We start from the raw sequence: 17652 nt of genomic DNA on the forward strand, positions 1-17652 counted from the left end.
TCGGCCCATCAAGTGTGTGTGTGCATGTGCGTGTGCAGGTCTGATGACAAAATAAACAACATGGCAGCTACTGAGAGAATTGCCCCTTCAAATACGTTAAAATTAAAGTTTTAAAATTTGATGCAACTTGATGTCTTGATTTGATGTCTTGTCTGATATATAACAATAAAGTCAATAAAAAAACATGGATAAACGTCATGTGACAGAAGCAGGTGCTGAAACAGGTGGGAAAAACAGAACCAGAGACACATTTTATGTCTGTGTATGTTGTGTATTGTGTGTTTTCAATTGTGTGCATATCAGGGATGTAAGCTCTAAACTGAGAGTGTCTCACCAAACCACTGGGGGCGACCTCCCTGGTTTCCACCTTCTTCTCAGCTATGATCTTTGTGACAGACAGCTGCACCTCCTTAAACCTTGAAAAGACAAGCCAATCAGATTAATGAAATACATCAAACACCTTGTCCCTCAAGTGATGGTTCAGGATATTTCATGGCTCAAAAACATAAAAACAAAAAACATACAGCTCTCATGCTAAGTAGGGTAACATGAAGTTTCTCTGTAACCTGCCAGTTACAACAGCTTAGGTACAGTGAGGGAAATAATTATTTGACGCCTCATTGAATTCAAGTTCACCGATTTATAAAGAAATTAGAATTAATTTCGATGGGATGTTTAACATCAAAAGATAGATTTTCAACAAAACAAACAAGAAAAAATCATTATGTAACAGGTACAAATCAATTTTCATTTATCTAGGAAAATAAGTATTTGATCCCCTACAAGCCAGCAAAAAATTAACACAACACTAGTAGTACTTAAGTATTAACAGATACCAAGCCAGCATTCACATTTAATGGCATTACTTTTTTTAAAGAGTATTCTTTGGTCACTAACCTTTCTAGATCTTCAATCTTATCACCATGAGATACACCAGAGAGGATGTCAGAAACAAGATTGTTGACCTTGACAAAGGTGGAATGGGCTACATGACCATCAGCAAGCAGATTAGTGAGAAAGTGACAACTGTTGGTGGAATTATTTGCAAATGGAAGAAAGACAGAATAACTGTCAATCACCCTGGATCTTGGGCCCCAAGGAAGATTTGCGGCATCTTAAGAACAGTGAGTGCTAACCCCAGAACCACATGGGAGGAGCTCGTTTATGATCTCAAAGCAGCAGGGACCTCATGTTGCCAAAAAAAACATTGGTAACACATTATGCAATTATAGTTTGAAATCCTGCAGTGCTCACAAAGTACACCTGTTCATGAGGGCCCATGTTCAGACCCATCTGAAGTATGCCAGTGAACACCGGAATAATTCCAATGACGATTGGAAGAATGTGATGTGGTCAGATGAGACCAAAATCAAGCTGTTTGGCATCATCTCTCCTCGTTGTGTTTGGAGGGAAAAGAATGCTGACTGTAACCCCAGGAACACCATCCCTACCTATCTGTTCTACCTATCTTTTGCTGTTAAAATAAACCTACCAGTGAAGTTATAGACTTTTCATTTCTTTATTAATGGGTCAATTTAAGAATTCAGCAGGGCGTCAAATAATTATTTCCCTCACTGTATTAACCACAAACACTAATTAATTCTTTTATTATTTGCAGAACATAATTATGGAATATAACAACAACATAATAATAATAATAATAATAATAATAATATAACAACAACAGTGGAAGCTATAGGCTCACTTCTCCAAGCATAACTGCTTTTTCTCCTGTTCCCATGCTCTCTTGACGTCATTGCTGAACTCAAACCACAGCATGAAGATAAAGTTGGGTGTCACCTCCTTCTCCCCCAAGGTGGACTTCAGGTCAAAGTAGCTCACCATTTCCTGAAAGCTAAGGTGAATTCAACAACCTGTGAGCAGGCTTCCTACAGTACAGCCACCAATGAAACAGAAACATTTTCAATCCGCTTATCCTGGATAGTGCCACTAGGGGGAGCCTGGAGTCTATCCCAGGGAGTATAGGGCACAAGGATGGAGTGCACTCTGAAGAGGATGCTAGTCCATCACAAAGCATTTATACACACACAAGAGGCACTTTGGAACTAGTTAGCTAACCATATAACAGTACTGCGGGGACAAACCAGAGTGCCCAGAGGAAACAGAGCTAACCACTGAGTTGATGTGCTGCCTGTCCTACACTCAGTCACACTGCCCTACATTGGGGGAAAACTGGCAAATATACTGTGTCATGTCACACAGATAAGATATTTAACTCTGTGTGTGTGTGTGCGCGGGTATGCCTTACAGGTACGTTTTTTTCCCTTATGAGGGAAAATTCAATTTAATAAAAATCTCTAACTACAATGAAGAACTAAAAAATGCAAAAACTCGTATTTTGTTGGTTACTTATGGTTATGGTTAGGGCTGGGTAGGGATTAAGGTTGTCATAGTTAGCGTTAGCATTTTTCCCATAGAAATGAATGAGCGGTCCCCATAAAGATATGTTTACCCATCATCTGTATGTGTGTCTGTGTGTTTAACTGACATATAACCATATAACATGAGGACAGTAATAAGAAGGGGGGGGGAGGCACCTGTTTCTTCTGTGGTTGTTATGATAGCAGGAAGAGAGGGGGACATTTCAGTTGAAATGTGGGTATGTGTAAAAGAAGGAAAGAAGTCACCTGGCATGAAAAGAGAAGGTGAAGCTTGGAGGAAAAACTCGAACAAAGGCTGGAGGATACCTGACTGCGAACCGAGCCACTGCATGTCCTTTTTGTAAGAGGAATATCTACCTTTTTAGAGGAGTTTTGTGGCCAGAGGGTGGGAACATTCCTGGCAAACGGCTTGGGTGACTCTGATCTTGTTTATTTTGGATACTTTTTTAGGCCCGTTTTTATGGATGTTTATGGACCAATAATAATTTGGGGGTTTGTGTGGGGAGGGGTGGTAGAAGCTTTTCTGTATTGTAATTAATTAAACTATTGCTACTAATTTGCTCTCCCTATCAATATCTGAGCTTTTTGGTAATGGTTTTGTGTCTGATATTGTTATAACATTTATTAATTCTAGTTAAGACCATTGCTAACAATGTCTTGTCCCTTTGATTCTTAGCAAGCATTTACAACAAATTCTTAGCTGATTCCAAGAAACGGTATGACATATTTCACACTTTTTCTGAAACAGATGAATCTATGAACTGAGAAAATATGTTTTCAAACCTTTGCTGTGCTGATGTCAGACAGTTGTTTAATTCATTAAGTTCCATGTTTGCTGAAAACAAAGAAAAAAAAGAAAGAAAATTCACTTAATTTCTTTTAGATACCTAAGTTAATGTGTAGAAGAATGGGTCCATAATATTTTGTATTCTACATTCTTCCTCTCTTTTTTGTTTATGCACAACTACCAGACTATTTTGCTTACTGTACAAGAAAGTAAGGAGTAAGCACTGATTATAGTGCGTTGCCCATCACACAACAAATCACCTCAGGGATGAGAACCTGAATGCAGCCAAGTGGCGGGTGATACCTCAGCACCACACTAATCCAAGTGGACTAGTGTGAGTTTTTTACAGTGGCTGGAGTGTGAATCCTGCCACCAAGCCCCAAGTTTTCCCCTGTAAGTAGAAGGACCGGCTAGCAGGGCTGGAAGTAGATTAACGTCATACCCAGGAAGAAGCAATTGCAGGTTAAGGGCCTTTGCTCAAGGGCCCAATGGAGCAGTATTCATTCCGGGCATTCATGGGATTTGAACCAGCAACCTTGCTGGCACAGATCCCTAGCCTCAGAGCCACCACTCCGCTGGTTATGAGAATTGACATAAATGTTTTCAACAGAATATATTATGCTTTAAAAAGTTACTAAACCATATATAATTAAATGGGTGGAATGTAGGAATGTCGCACAATATGGCCAAAAGTATGTGGACTTCCCTCTTAGAGGGAATTAAGCCACACCCATTGCTGACATAGGTATATGATGAAACACGGAGTTATACAACAAGCATTATCAACAGAATGCGTGGATTTGTACAGGAGAGGTTAGTGACTTTGTACTTGGTAACATAATAGGATGTCACCTTTCGAATGTCTGTTCACTACATTTCTGCCCTGCTAGAGCTGTCCTGGTCAAACACAAGTGAAGTGATTGTAAAGGGAAGTTCAGCTGAAAAGTGGTACCCCACAGAAAGGGACCTGATAATCCAGTATCAATAACCTACATGATTGCGAGCAAATCCCACAAGTAATGATATAATCTGATAACCACATATGTTTGGTCAAATAGTGCAGATGTTATATTATGACTTTATCACATTATGGCCTCTGTCACTTAATCAAAGTTCAGTTCGATCACTAGTGCGATAACTCTGTACCATGCCTGAGCATGTTTGACCCCAAAGTCCAGTTCGTTTGACTAGTGTGATCGCTCTGTACCATGCCTGAGCATGTTTGACCCCAAAGTCCAGTTCGTTTGACCAGTGTGATCATGCCATACCATACCTAGGTGTGGTCCCTGGCCCGCTTGATGAGGTGGGCCACAACACAGTTAGTTGGACTTGGTACTCATGTAGTGTGATCACCAACCGTGCCCAGGTATGGAACACAGACATTACATCAATGATGCAACTGCCACAAACAGGCCTGCATGTACACTATACTGTACATGAACTGAACCTTGAAGGAACTGAGCAGGTAGGCTGTACAGATCGGGCAGTGCCAAATATTTAATAAATATTGCAAGCTAGGGATCACTCTGATCTATGGCAGAGGTGTAGTGTTTCCTGGAATTTTGGGCTGAGGGGAGTATCCTAAAAACAATTGAACGCAACACAGAAAAATTCTGAATCATCTGGTACGATACAGGGAGCAGGATTAAATTAAAACTGCGGCGTTGCATACTCGATAAATCTATCAGGGCTGTGTATCAGCACCCAAAATGACTCCAAATAAACCACAAAATAAGGACATTAATCATGAATCCCATTCTACTTTGCAATAGCACTTCTCTTTCTGTATTTTCTGTAATAAAAAAAAAGTCACAGGGTGATGACAAGAGTGAGCTTGGGCCAGGGTTGTTAAGCGTAACGTGAGCACAGACCAGCGGCGGAGTGGGGGGCAGTCGTGTTCAGTCACGGTACAAGGCAACCAGGTCAGGTGTGAGCACATCCTTAGTGAGAGTTTATTTTCTCTCTACAACCTCTCATAGAGGATCCTGGTTGTAGATCACTTAATGTTTTAAATTTCTCACCATTGCAATCTTGCCTATAATTTGAAATAAAAGTGAGATGATTACTTACAGAGGCTCTGGACCCCCATGACATTGAATAGGACAAGCGGGTACAGAAAATGGAGGGGTGGATGTATGCATGGCTGGATTAATGGATGGATAGATGGATGGACAGATGGTTGGATGATTACTTACCTTTCAATACAAAAGCCTCCATTTTGTCCTTAAATGGTTGGAGGTGTTCCACCAATGTATTTCTGCACACTTTCTGAACATCTTTTTCACAAGCTGAGAAAAAAATGTGCAAAACATGCTAAAGTTAACGTGAGCTAGAAATATCTAAAACATTTGAAACATTTAGACACATGAAACCTCATAGCTCATACAATGCAAGTAATGCATCAGATCACAACATAGTATCAGAGTTCTATTTTAAAAGATAAAAATGTTTCAACTTTAGTACCATGTATTTTTTTTTTCATTCCAAGACCCATAGCAATCAAGATAAAAAAATGAAAAATACTTCCAAAATGAAGCATCATAATGTAATATGTTCTTTCAGAAACTAAAGAATTATTTTTTTGTTACTGAAGGGCTTCTTCCTTGCTTTATAGGACTTCAGTCCTACTTCTAGGAACCTGATACACACTATCCTAGCAGTGCACTTCACACTTGCACTTAATGTCTCCTATTCCTTTTGAAGGTCACTTGATGTCATCTTCTAGCTCATCAGAAACTGTTGGATACAGTAACTTCATGGTCATCTCTGACAATAGAAAGTCGCTTCTGCCCTCTATCTGGCTGGTTTCTGGTCATTACCAGTCTCTCCTGCTTCACTTTGTTCTTATACTGCTGTCTTAGAAATTTTGAACCCGCTGCTAAGTGTAGCCTTCTGCCAGCAGAACCAGGATTAAGTCAGGAGGCTTTTCGTAACATGAGGTAGGACAATGTGCCGGAAGCAGACCTGAGATGATTGTCCCAGTGTGTCATCCTGTGATCGTGGCCTGGACTAAAGCTATTAGGAGTTATCGATTCTCCCTATCAGCAGTGATGACAGCTGAATATCAAAAGTTACACTTGGGTAACAGGATAACCATACCAGCCAGTTTGCTTTTCAGAAACCGGAGGTCTGAGTAAAGGTCGCTGAACCTGACTTGAGCAGCCAGGAAGAGGTCATTGGGTTCTGGAAGTGGGAAGTCATTGCTGTCTCCACCATCAGTCTATAAATGCAGAGCAAAATGAGAATGAGCCTATGGCCTGGCCTTCCAAAACATCCTTCATGTACACTGACAAATCCAGTTCACTTAGTGATGTGAGATTTTCCCTACCTTGTTGCGCAAGTAGTACGAGCTGACATAACCCACCAAACTGATGCAATTCTCCTTAAAGAATAAAAATAAAAGTTCAAAGAAATAGTATTGCAGATGTAGATATTGCATGTTAACCAATGATCACCCTTTTGTGAAATACATGAGATAATCCATGACAAAGTGTGCAGATATATGAATATAATCAATTGAACCCTGGTGTAATGTAGTGCAATCCTAACCAAGTTGTTCTTGATTATTTTCGGATAACCGCACACATCGAAGCAGTTCATCCCGCTTATCCTCCTGAGACCCGACCTATTCATTTATGTCCATTGTAGTGGACATTGTATTTTTGCATTTATTTTTTCACTGATGTTGGGAAACGTATTTATTCTTGTTGTGCACTAAAGAGGACATGCTGTGAAATTAAAATAAGAATAAATTTGAAAAAATCTAAATTGTAAGATGTCTTATTTCCTCCAAAGAGAAATAACCTACAATTGAAGGACACTTTTTCCCTTGGGTCTCAGGAGGTTATACCACAGCTAATGAAAAAAAAATAAGAACAAAGTTAATTTTTCAGAAGAAAATGATTTCAATTGGCATTTAATAATATTCCAATGTACTCTTAAAAATATAGTTCTTATAAGGATAGAATGATGAGGCTATTCACTGGAAGCGGCAAATTTGATGTTACCATAGAAACCGTGAACAGGCAGGCACATGCATTTTGAAAATAAGGAAAATTATGCTAAGAATGACTGCTTATTTCTGAGTAAAAAGTCACACAGGTTTTTATAGTAACAGGTTTAATAAATCATTAAAATGCATTAGCATAGAATTGTTGTTAGGCTGCCAAAACTACCTGTGTGGTTACACTAAAATAATTAAGACCCACCTGATGTTTCTGGACCAATAAGAAAATAGTATTTACTAAAGCTGTGGTATGCAATATAAATAATAATGCTGTACTTTGCTCTTGACATCCTTGAGCCGGGGCAGGATTTCCAGGTTAAAGCCATCAGCCTGGCCTCTGTAGCGGTGCCCCCCATTCATGTAGTTGCCGAAGGCCAGGACCAGGCCTATGATCTGCTTCACACTGTCACGCTCCAGCAGCTCCTGGAATGGAAGGGCAAACAAAGTGTCAACAAACAGGGGGGTCAAGAGATGCAACTTTTAAAAGTTCTGTTTATATATGTTCCCAGAAGATTTTTTTAAGTTAGACTTTTACCAGACAGAAAAACAAAAAAATGGAAAATAATTATTATTGTTAAGTTATAAATTTTACAGAAAATGTAGTAGTTCAGTAACCCCTTCACAGTTGCAAGGGTTAGGGGTGGAAGATCCCAGCAAATGTGTAAATTCACAAAAAATATTTTGGGCCATCATTAAGAATTCACTGGGGGGGGGGAAATATATACATATATATATTTTTCTTTCAGATAGATACATAACTATATATATATACACTCACCTAAAGGATTATTAGGAACACCATACTAATACGGTGTTTGACCCTCTTTCGCCTTCAGAACTGCCTTAATTCTATGTGGCATTGATTCAACAAGGTGCTGAAAGCATTCTTTAGAAATGTTGGCCCATATTGATAGGATAGCATCTTGCAGTTGATGGAGATTAGTGGGATGCACATCCAGGGCACGAAGCTCCCGTTCCACCACATCCCAAAGATGCTCTATTGGGTTGAGATCTGGTGACTGTGGGGGCCATTTTAGTACAGTGAACTCATTGTCATGTTCAAGAAACCAATTTGAAATGATTCGAGCTTTGTGACATGGTGCATTATCCTGCTGGAAGTAGCCATCAGAGGATGGGTACATGGTGGTCATAAAGGGATGGACATGGTCAGAAACAATGCTCAGGTAAGCCGTGGCATTTAAACGATGCCCAATTGGCACTAAGGGGCCTAAAGTGTGCCAAGAAAACATCCCCCACACCATTACCCGGTGGGGTCTTCTGCTGTTGTAGCCCATCCGCCTCAAGGTTGTGCGTGTTGTGGCTTCATAAATGCTTTGCTGCATACCTCGGTGTGGTTATTTCAGTCAAAGTTGCTCTTCTATCAGCTTGAATCAGTCGGCCCATTCTCCTCTGACCTCTAGCATCAACAAGGCATTTTCGCCCATGGGACTGCCGCATACTGGATGTTTTTCCTTTTGCAGACCATTCTTTCAAAACCCTAGAAATGGTTGTGCGTGATAATCCCAGTAATTGAGCAGATTGTGAAATACTCAGACCGGCCCGTCTGGCACCAACAACCATGCCACGCTCAAAATTGCTTAAATCACCTTTCTTTCCCATTCTGACATTCAGTTTGGAGTTCAAGAGATGGTCTTGATCAGGACCACACCCCTAAATGCATTGAAGCAACTGCCATGTGATATATATATCTATTTTTGTTGTGTATATATATAGCTATCTATCTCTAGATATATCTATCTTCTTCATCTGTTCATTTATCTATTTTAACCAATTTAATTTTAAAGATATGTTATGCACTTACTTACACCATTAAATATTAAATTACAGGAATATTTATATATTACAGTATATGATTTTATGTGATCCAAATCATTTTTGCCATTTAAAAATTTTTTTGGTCACGGGCAACTTTTGCAGTTTTGGTTATTTACATGTCAAATTTGCGAATCCAGAGGGGTGACTGACCTTGTTTTGCCAGTGTGGAAATATCTGAAACGATGTAAGTATGAGTAAGAGAGACACATTTTTCAGAAAAAATTTGAAATACCTTGCAGACACGGGAAATAACATCCACTTTGCAATGTATTGAGGTCGCCATATCTAGAAATGTACACTGGAATATCATGCAGCTGGCCCGGTCTGAGAAGTCAGGAATCTGAGACAAGTCATACAGGAACCTGGGAACAGGAGCACACATCACATGCTGAGGGACAGCAAACTTTTCTATTTGATCACCAATGATGATGATTACGGCCCTAAGAGCATTATCACTAGTATCAAATATCATGATAGGAACAATCAATCTCTAGCTTTCAGTGCTGGGGCCTATTGAAAAGTCACAGCTGCTTACTGTTCCGGTTTGTCCAGAAGCCTGCGTTCATCTTCTTTGCAGGATCGGATGTATTCCCGAATCTTTTCTAGCTCATCATTCTGAGCCCTCTGTAAGACAAATTTAAGACAAGACAACAATCAATTTGCATAACTATGCTATACAGCTTTAAAATGATAATGTTTCCTGCATAATGTGATGTAACAGCTTATTCCCAAATTCCAAATGAGTTATTCTTAGTACTTAGGGGTGGGCACAGCTAGTTGAAAGTTAGCTTCAATAACCACTAATCCACTAACTCTAAAATTTAATTTGATAACACTAATGGGCTAATTTACTCTTCAAGGGAAAACAATATGCATTATCTAAGAAATTTCTAAATGAAATAGAAATATGTATTATTACATAAATCTTTTACTTACAATTTCATATAAAGCCTCAATTGTGCCCAGGTCCACAACAGAGTTGTCTAACATTAAAACAGCTAAATGAAAAAAAGAATGAGAGGAAATCGACTTATAAAATTTGTTTTACACACACAGACACACACACACACAGTCCATGTATTTCTGTCTTTATGGGGACTCTTCATTAATTTCTATGGGATAAATGCTAATCCAACAAAATATGAAACTTAGCATTAAAATTAGCATTTTTAGTTTTTTGATTGCAATCAACCTAGTAGTGTATTCCTAAAACAAGTGCAATCATGCAAAGCCTTTCAGCGACACTTTCTGCCTGAATTCATCTGTGCCTCACCTTGCTGAATGTCCTTCATCTCTAGATGCAGGCTAGAAATGAGAATGCCCACTGTCTGTGATCGACTGCCTTGAAGCAGTTTCACAGTCTGTGGAGGGAAGGGCAAAAAGAATTTACAGGTATTCTCGCTTAATAAGAAACACATTGTTTATTGAAGCCAGTGTAGTTTTTACAACTATGACTAATGTCTAAGAACAGAATTTTACTGCGCAAAACAAACAGAAAATGATCTCTTTTTTTTCGTGGAGATTGGCCTATGTTGGCTACAAATAATCAGCTGTTTCTCAAAAGACTGGAGCATCACACAATACAAACAAAATAATTATAAATGAAACAGTGCAACTGCAATGATTGTAATAAATATACAGTACTGTGCAAAATTCTTAGGCAATCCAAAGAAATGTTTAAAGCCATTTATCTGGGTAGCAAGTGTACTTTGGCTTAGAGCAAAAAACACAATTTAACATTACAACATGTGTAAATTAAGAGTAACACAATAAAAACTAGTAATCATTTCTTCTGTTTTCTAAAAAGTTACTGATATCTAGTTGAATGGCTAGATGAACACCGCTTTAGTTCCCAAACTTCTCCTCAGGGGCACCTCAGCTGATCCATGATTTTGTTAAATTTCACCAACAGCTCAATTAAATAATGAAATAAATTGGTTTAAAAAGTCAGTGACAGATTGACTAGTTGTATGGGGTGAGCTAGTCAAAAAATACATGGCTGCACTGGATGGTCGCTGCAAATACTGGGGTGATTTTAGTAGAGGTTCTGAAATGGCTACGCTGACACACTTTGACAGGCATAATATAGTTTTACACCAACACGAGGATAATCTAAACATCATTTTCTTTGCCTGCCTAAGACTTTTGCACAGTACTGTATATTGGAAGTAGACATTCTTTTTTAAAAAAAAATATCACCCACCTGCTTATCTAGCATAATGTTTAAAGTATAGACAGTGCTAAAGTTGAATCATTTATAACTTACCTATAAATAGCTGTTGCTGGTTAGTTGTCATTATTGACACACTGTAGCACAACAACAAAATGTGTCCTCTGCATTTAACCCATATTCCACATCAGGACACAGCAGAGGGCAGCTAATTCAGCACCCAGGCAGCAGCACCATGCTCAGGGTACCTCAGTGGTACTTTGCTGGTAAGGGATTCATGGTTACCCATTGACATGGACAATCATTGGGCGGGGGGCATTGGATAACAGTAGTGGGCAGGGTCCGCTAAGTGCTATTAGTGAAGCTAACTTTTTCATTAGTGGATTAGTGTTTGTTAAGTTTGAAAATCATTGGCGGACCAATTTGGTTCCACTAAATTTAGGTCTGCTAACTGTAAATCTGCTAGCAATTTTTTTGCAGGTAAAATAAATAAAGTTAAACAGGCAAAAACAATTTTAAATCCTAAATTCACACATTGCCGGAGTCTGTACCGACTGACCCTTCTCTGTGACCCTTCCACATTTGGCTAGCAGGCATTGCTGCCGTTCTGCATTTTCTCCTCTCTGTCTTAGTTCCTAGCCTTTCCTGGTGTGTTTTCTTCTGCATAGGTCAGTGGGCTGAGTGTGTAGCGCAGATACTGTTCCCTTGTGTTGTGGGCTTGAGGCTGGCTTCAGACCACTCTTACCCATTTTGTTTTGCTGGATTTTGTTCTGTAGTGTTTATTATTTCTTGTTTTCTTATCCTAGAGTTTATTGTGATTATTTCTGTGTTTTTTTCCTAGTTTTTCCTGTTTTTTAAGTTACATCTGCTCCTTGTTTTCCCTGGATGTCTGTATTGAAGTGCCTTCCTTCACTCTGTGCTTCACTCTGCCAGCGTAATGTATTAGGCTCTAGGGATTTAAAACACCTTAGAAACCTATGTAATTGTAAGTATTAAGTTCTGTCACAGTTTTTTCACCTCTCGTGGTCCTTTAGTTTGTGTGATTCCCAGTGTTCTGTACTTCCATCCATCCATCCATTTACTTCCGCTTATCCGAGGTCGGGTCGCAGGGGCAGCAGTCTCAGCAGGGAAACCCAGACTTCCCTCTCCCCGGCCACTTCCTCCAGCTCCTCTGGGGGAATCCCGAGGCGTTCCCAGGCCAGCCGAGAGACATAGTCCCTCCAGCGTGTCCTGGGTCTTCCCCCGGGCCTTCTCCCAGTGGGACATGCCCGGAACACCTCACCAGGGAGGCGTCCAGGAGGCATCCTAAGCAGATGCCCGAGCCACCTCATCTGGCTCCTCTCAATGTGGAGGAGCAGCGGCTCTACTCTGAGTTCCTCCCGAATGACTGAGCTCCTCACCTTATCTCCAAGGGGGAGCCCAGCCACTCTGCGGAGAAAACTCATTTCAGCCGCTTGCACTTGCGATCTCATTCTTTCGGTCACTACCCACAGCTCATGACCATAGGTGAGGGTAGGAACGTAGATCGACTGGTAAATCGAGAGCTTTGCCTTTTGGCTCAGCTCCTTCTTTACCATGACAGACCGATGCAGCGCCCGCATCACTGCAGACGCCGCACCGATCCGCCTGTCGATCTCCCGCTCCATCCTTCCCTCACTCGTGAACAAGACCCCGAGATACTTAAACTCCTCCACTTGGGGAAGGACCCCCTCCCCGACCCTGAGAGAGCACTCCACCCTTTTCCAGCTGAGGACCATGGTCTCGGATTTGGAGGTGCTGATTTTCATTCCAGCCGCTTCACACTCGGCTGCGAACTGTTCCAGTGAGAGCCGAAGGTCACGGTCTGATGAGGCCAACAGAACCACATCATCTGCAAAAAGCAGAGACCTAATTCTGAGTTCACCAGACCGGACACCCTCAACGTCCTGGCTGTGCCTAGAAATTCTGTCCATAAAGGTTATGAACAGAATCGGTGATAAAGGACAGCCCTGGCGGAGTCCAACCCTCACCGGGAAGGATTCCGACTTACTGCTGGCAATGCGGACCAAGCTCTGACACCGGTTGTACAGGGACCAAACAGCCCTTATAAGGCAGTCCGGCACCCCATATTCCCGGAGCATTCCCCACAGGACTCCCCGAGGGACGTGGTCGAATGCCTTCTCCAAGTCTACAAAGCACATGTAGACTGGTTGGGCAAACTCCCACGCACCTTCCAGGACCCTACCAAGAGTATAGAGCTGGTCCACTTTTCCACGGCCAGGACGAAAACCACACTGCTCCTCCTGAATCCGAGGTTCGACTAGCCGACGGACCCTCCTCTCCAGCACCCCCGAATAGACCTTACCAGGGAGGCTGAGGAGTGTGATCCCCCTATAGTTGGAACACACCCTCCGGTCCCCCTTCTTGAAGATGGGGACCACTACCCCGGTCTGTCAATCCAGAGGCACCGCCCCCGATGTCCACACAATGCCACAGATGCGTGTCAACCAAGACAGCCCCGCAACATCCAGAGCCTTGAGGAACTCCGGGCGGATCTCATCCACTCCCGGGCCTGGCCACCGAGGAGCTTTGTAACCACCTCAGCAACCCCTGGCCCAGAGATAGGCGAGTCCACCCTAAAGTCCCCAGACTCTGCTTCCTCATTGGAAGGCGTGTCGGTGGGATTGAGGAGGTCTTTGAAGTATTCCTTCCACTGACCCACAACATCCCGAGCTGAGGTCAGCAGCGCACCATCCCCACCATAAACAGTGTTGATGCTGCACTGCTTTCCCGCCCTGAGACGCCGGATGGTGGACTAGAATCTCCTCGAAGCCGTCCGGAAGTCGTTCTCCATGGCCTCGCCGAACTCCTCCCATACCCGAGTTTTTGCCTCAGCGACCGCTGAAGCCGTGTTCTGCTTGGCCCGCCGGTACTCATCAGCTGCTTCTGTAGTCCCACAGGCTAAAAAGGCCCGATAGGACTCCTTCTTCAGCTTGACGGCATCCCTCACCGCCGGTGTCCACCAGCGGATTCGGGGATTGCCGCCGCGACAAGCACCGACCACCTTACGGCCACAGCTCCGGTCAGCCGCCTCCACAATCTAGGCGCGGAACATGGCCCATTCAGACTCAATGTCCCCCGCCTCCCCCGGGACATGGGCGAAGTTCTGCCGGAGGTAGGAGTTGAAACTCCCCCTGACAGGGGATTCCACCAGACGTTCCCAGCAGACCCGCACTATATGCTTGGGTCTACCAGGTCTGACCGGCTTCCTCCCCCACCAGCGGAGCCAACGCACCACCAGGTGGTGATCGGTTGACAGCTCCGCCCCTCTCCTCACCCGAGTGTCCAATACATGCGGCCGCAAGTCCGATGACACGACCACAAAGTCGATCATCGAACTGCGGCCTAGGGTGTCCTGGTGCCAAGTGCACATATGGACACCCTTATGCTTGAACATGGTGTTCATTATGGACAATCCGTGATGAGCACAGAAATCCAACAACAAAACACCACTCGGGTTCAGATTGGGGGGGCCGTTCCTCCCAATCACGCCCCTCCAGGTCTCACTGTCATTGCCCACGTGAGCATTGAAGTCCCCCAGCAGAACGAGAGAGTCCCCGGGAGGAGCGCTCTCCAACACCCCTTCCAAGGACTCCAAAAAGGGCAGGTATTCTGAACTGCCGTTTGGCGCATAAGCGCAGACAACAGTCAGGACCCATCCCCCCACTCGAAGGCGAAGGGAAGCTACCCTCTCGTCCACTGCGGTAAACCCCAACGTACAGGCGCCCAGCCAGGGGGTAATAAGTATGCCTACCCCAGCTCGGCGCCTCTCGTGAGCAACTCCAGAGTGGAAGAGGGTCCAACCCCCTTCGAGGAGACTGGTTCCAGAGCCCAAGCCGTGCGTCGAGGTGAGCCCGACTACATCTAGTCGGAACCTCACAGCCTCGCGCACCAGCTCAGGCTCCTTCTCCACCAGAGAGGTGACATTCCATGTCCCTAGAGCTAGCTTCTGCAGCCGAGGATCGGACCGCCAAGGTCCCCGCCTTCGGCCACTGCCCAACTCACACTGCACCCCGCCCCTATGGCCCTTCCTACAGGTGGTGAGCCCATTGGAGGGGGGACCCACATGCCTTGTTCGGGCTGTGCCCGACCAGGCCCCATGGGTGTAGGCCTGGCCACCAGGCGCTCGCCATCAGGCCTGGCTCCATGGGGGGGCCCTGGTGACCCGCGTCCGGGCAAGGGGAAACGTGAATCTATGTTTGTATTCATCATAAAGGGTCTTGTGAGCCGCACTTCGTCTGGTTCCTCACCCAGGACCTGTTTGCCTTGGGTGACCCTACCAGGGGCTTAAAGCCCTGGGCAACTTAGCTCCTGGGATCATTGGAACACACAAACCTCTCCACCACGATAAGCTGTCGGCTCCAGGAGAGGTTCTTCCCTTAAATAAAAACCCTTTGTTTTGGAGCCACAATGGATCATCACATCTTTTTCCGCCTGCACCATGTCACGCCACCGTAACACGCATATTTGTCTGTTGTGAGCGTATCTGCAATCTGGCACACTGTTGGCTGATTACATGTAAGCACAAGACAAGATCAGTTGATAACTTGTATTTAGGGTAGTTTGGGCTAAATGTAAGTGAACAAAGAAAGTCTATTTAAACTGTGGTACCCTAAAACTAAGCGGAGAACTGGGGCCTGTATCACAAAGTTGAATTTCACCACTGGATACTACAAATAATTCATTTACAATCCGGGAATATATTGTTACATTTCCGTAGAAAACATTATAACTCTTAACCTGCCTAGGGTTTAATCCGGCCCACTAATCTGGCTAAAAAAAAGTGTCCAGAAAATGGATACATTGACATTTCAGTTTTTAATATTAACATCAGAGTGATTACATGGCACCTTTGACAACAACTGAATAGCGTTTTCATTTTTTATTATGGCAGAGTGGGGGCTCTGAGGCTAGGGATCAGTGCCAGCAATTGAAAGGTTGCTGGTTCGAATCCTGCAAATGCTAGCAATGATCCTACTCCATTGGGCCCTTGAGCAAGGCCCTTAACCTACAATTGCTTTGTCCGGGGTATGACATTAATCTACATCCAGCCCTGAAAGGAGGGGGAAAAGGGAAACGTTGGGGGTTGGGGGCAGGATTGGCATCCCCGCCACTGGAAAAAAGCTCACAATGGTCCATTTGGACTAATGTGGTGCTGAAGTATCACCTGCCACACGACTGCACTCAGGTTCTCATCCCTGAGGTGGTTTGTTGTGTGGTGGGTGTGGCAATGTGCTGTAATCAGCTCATGCCCTCCTAATCTACCTATCCGTGGCTTTTGTTATAATAGATTTGGGACAGCATAAATATGAATTTAGGCTGGTGGATGCAGCAAAAATACATTTTAGTTACCTTTTTCACCTTGGGACCCTCTTCATAGCTCTTACGCAGTGATTTCTTCTTTGGCTGCATTATGTTCTTGGAGAAAAGGTCCTCAAATTCTTTAGTGTTGAGAATTGGTGGTTCTTCAAGTGAACTCCATAGTGTGTCATTCCTGAATTAAATAAAGATATTCTGTTATAGACACAAATTCTGCTGAAGAAATTGAGTAGCCCTCATCGTCAAATAAAGGGTTGCAAAATCTGTGCTTGCCTACAATCCAAAACAAAATCTCAGTCAAACTCCAATTCATGCCATTCAAAATTGCAGTGATCTAAATTTATGCTCCAACCACACAATCCAAAAAGGCTGAAGCTGACCAGTTTTAAGAGAATCTGAATGCTGAAGTTAGCATTCAAAACATTTTGAGTAACTGGGTTTTGGTTAGGACCTTGGAAGTCACAGACAAGCAGAATTCTGCTAAGATGACTCACTTGGCAAAAAGTCTTTTTCAACAGGCTATGACAAGTATATCACCAAATGGTCAGTACCAGCATTATATTGCCAAAAGTATTGGGATACCTGCTTTACACACATATGAATTTTAATAACATCCCATTCTTAATACATAGGCTTTAATATGTTGGCCCACCCTTTGTAGCTATAACAGCTTCAACTCTTCTGGGAAGGCCGTCCACAAGGTTTAGGAGTGTGTTTGTGGGAATTTTTGAGCATTCCGTGTGGTCAGGTATTGATGTTGGACGTGAAGGCCTGGCTCACAGTCTCCACTCTAATTCATCCCAAAGGTGTTCTACTGGGTTGAAGTCAGGGCTCTGGGCAGGCCAGTCAAGTTCCTCCACACCAGACTCACTCATCCATGTCCTTCTGGACCTTGCTTAGTGCAGTGGTGTGCAGTTATGATGAAACAGGAAGGGCCATCCCCAAACTGTTCCCACAAAGTTGGGATCATGAAATTGTCCAAAATGGTTTTGAAAGCTGCAGCATTCACAGTTAATTTCACTGGAACTAAGGGGCCAAGCCCATCCCCTCAAAAACAACCCCACATCATAATCCCCCCTCCACCAAACATTAC

General features: G+C 43.2%; 1 protein-coding gene across 3 annotated transcripts in view; it reads right to left on the reverse strand.

Moving 5' to 3' along the window:
• The window catches only part of LOC111833685 (formin-like), a 51325-nt gene that overhangs the window by 2594 nt on the left and 31079 nt on the right, over positions 1-17652 (reverse strand). For 2 of the 3 annotated variants that reach the window (XM_072702628.1, XM_072702627.1), the window contains 12 exons: positions 16593-16734; positions 10305-10392; positions 9968-10029; positions 9567-9655; positions 9264-9393; positions 7472-7618; positions 6518-6571; positions 6289-6409; positions 5385-5477; positions 3186-3237; positions 1706-1855; positions 335-416 (listed from right to left, as the gene is read on the reverse strand). In XM_072702628.1, the coding sequence (XP_072558729.1) occupies positions 335-416; positions 1706-1855; positions 3186-3237; positions 5385-5477; positions 6289-6409; positions 6518-6571; positions 7472-7618; positions 9264-9393; positions 9567-9655; positions 9968-10029; positions 10305-10392; positions 16593-16734 (1210 nt within the window). Of the gene's footprint in view, positions 1-334; positions 417-1705; positions 1856-3185; positions 3238-5384; positions 5478-6288; positions 6410-6517; positions 7045-7471; positions 7619-9263; positions 9394-9566; positions 9656-9967; positions 10030-10304; positions 10393-16592; positions 16735-17652 lie in introns of those variants that run through there. The other variant, XR_011984066.1, reaches the window with a different exon arrangement.

This window comes from Paramormyrops kingsleyae, chromosome 19 (assembly GCF_048594095.1).
Source record: "Paramormyrops kingsleyae isolate MSU_618 chromosome 19, PKINGS_0.4, whole genome shotgun sequence".
Classification (NCBI taxonomy): Eukaryota; Metazoa; Chordata; class Actinopteri; order Osteoglossiformes; family Mormyridae; genus Paramormyrops; species Paramormyrops kingsleyae.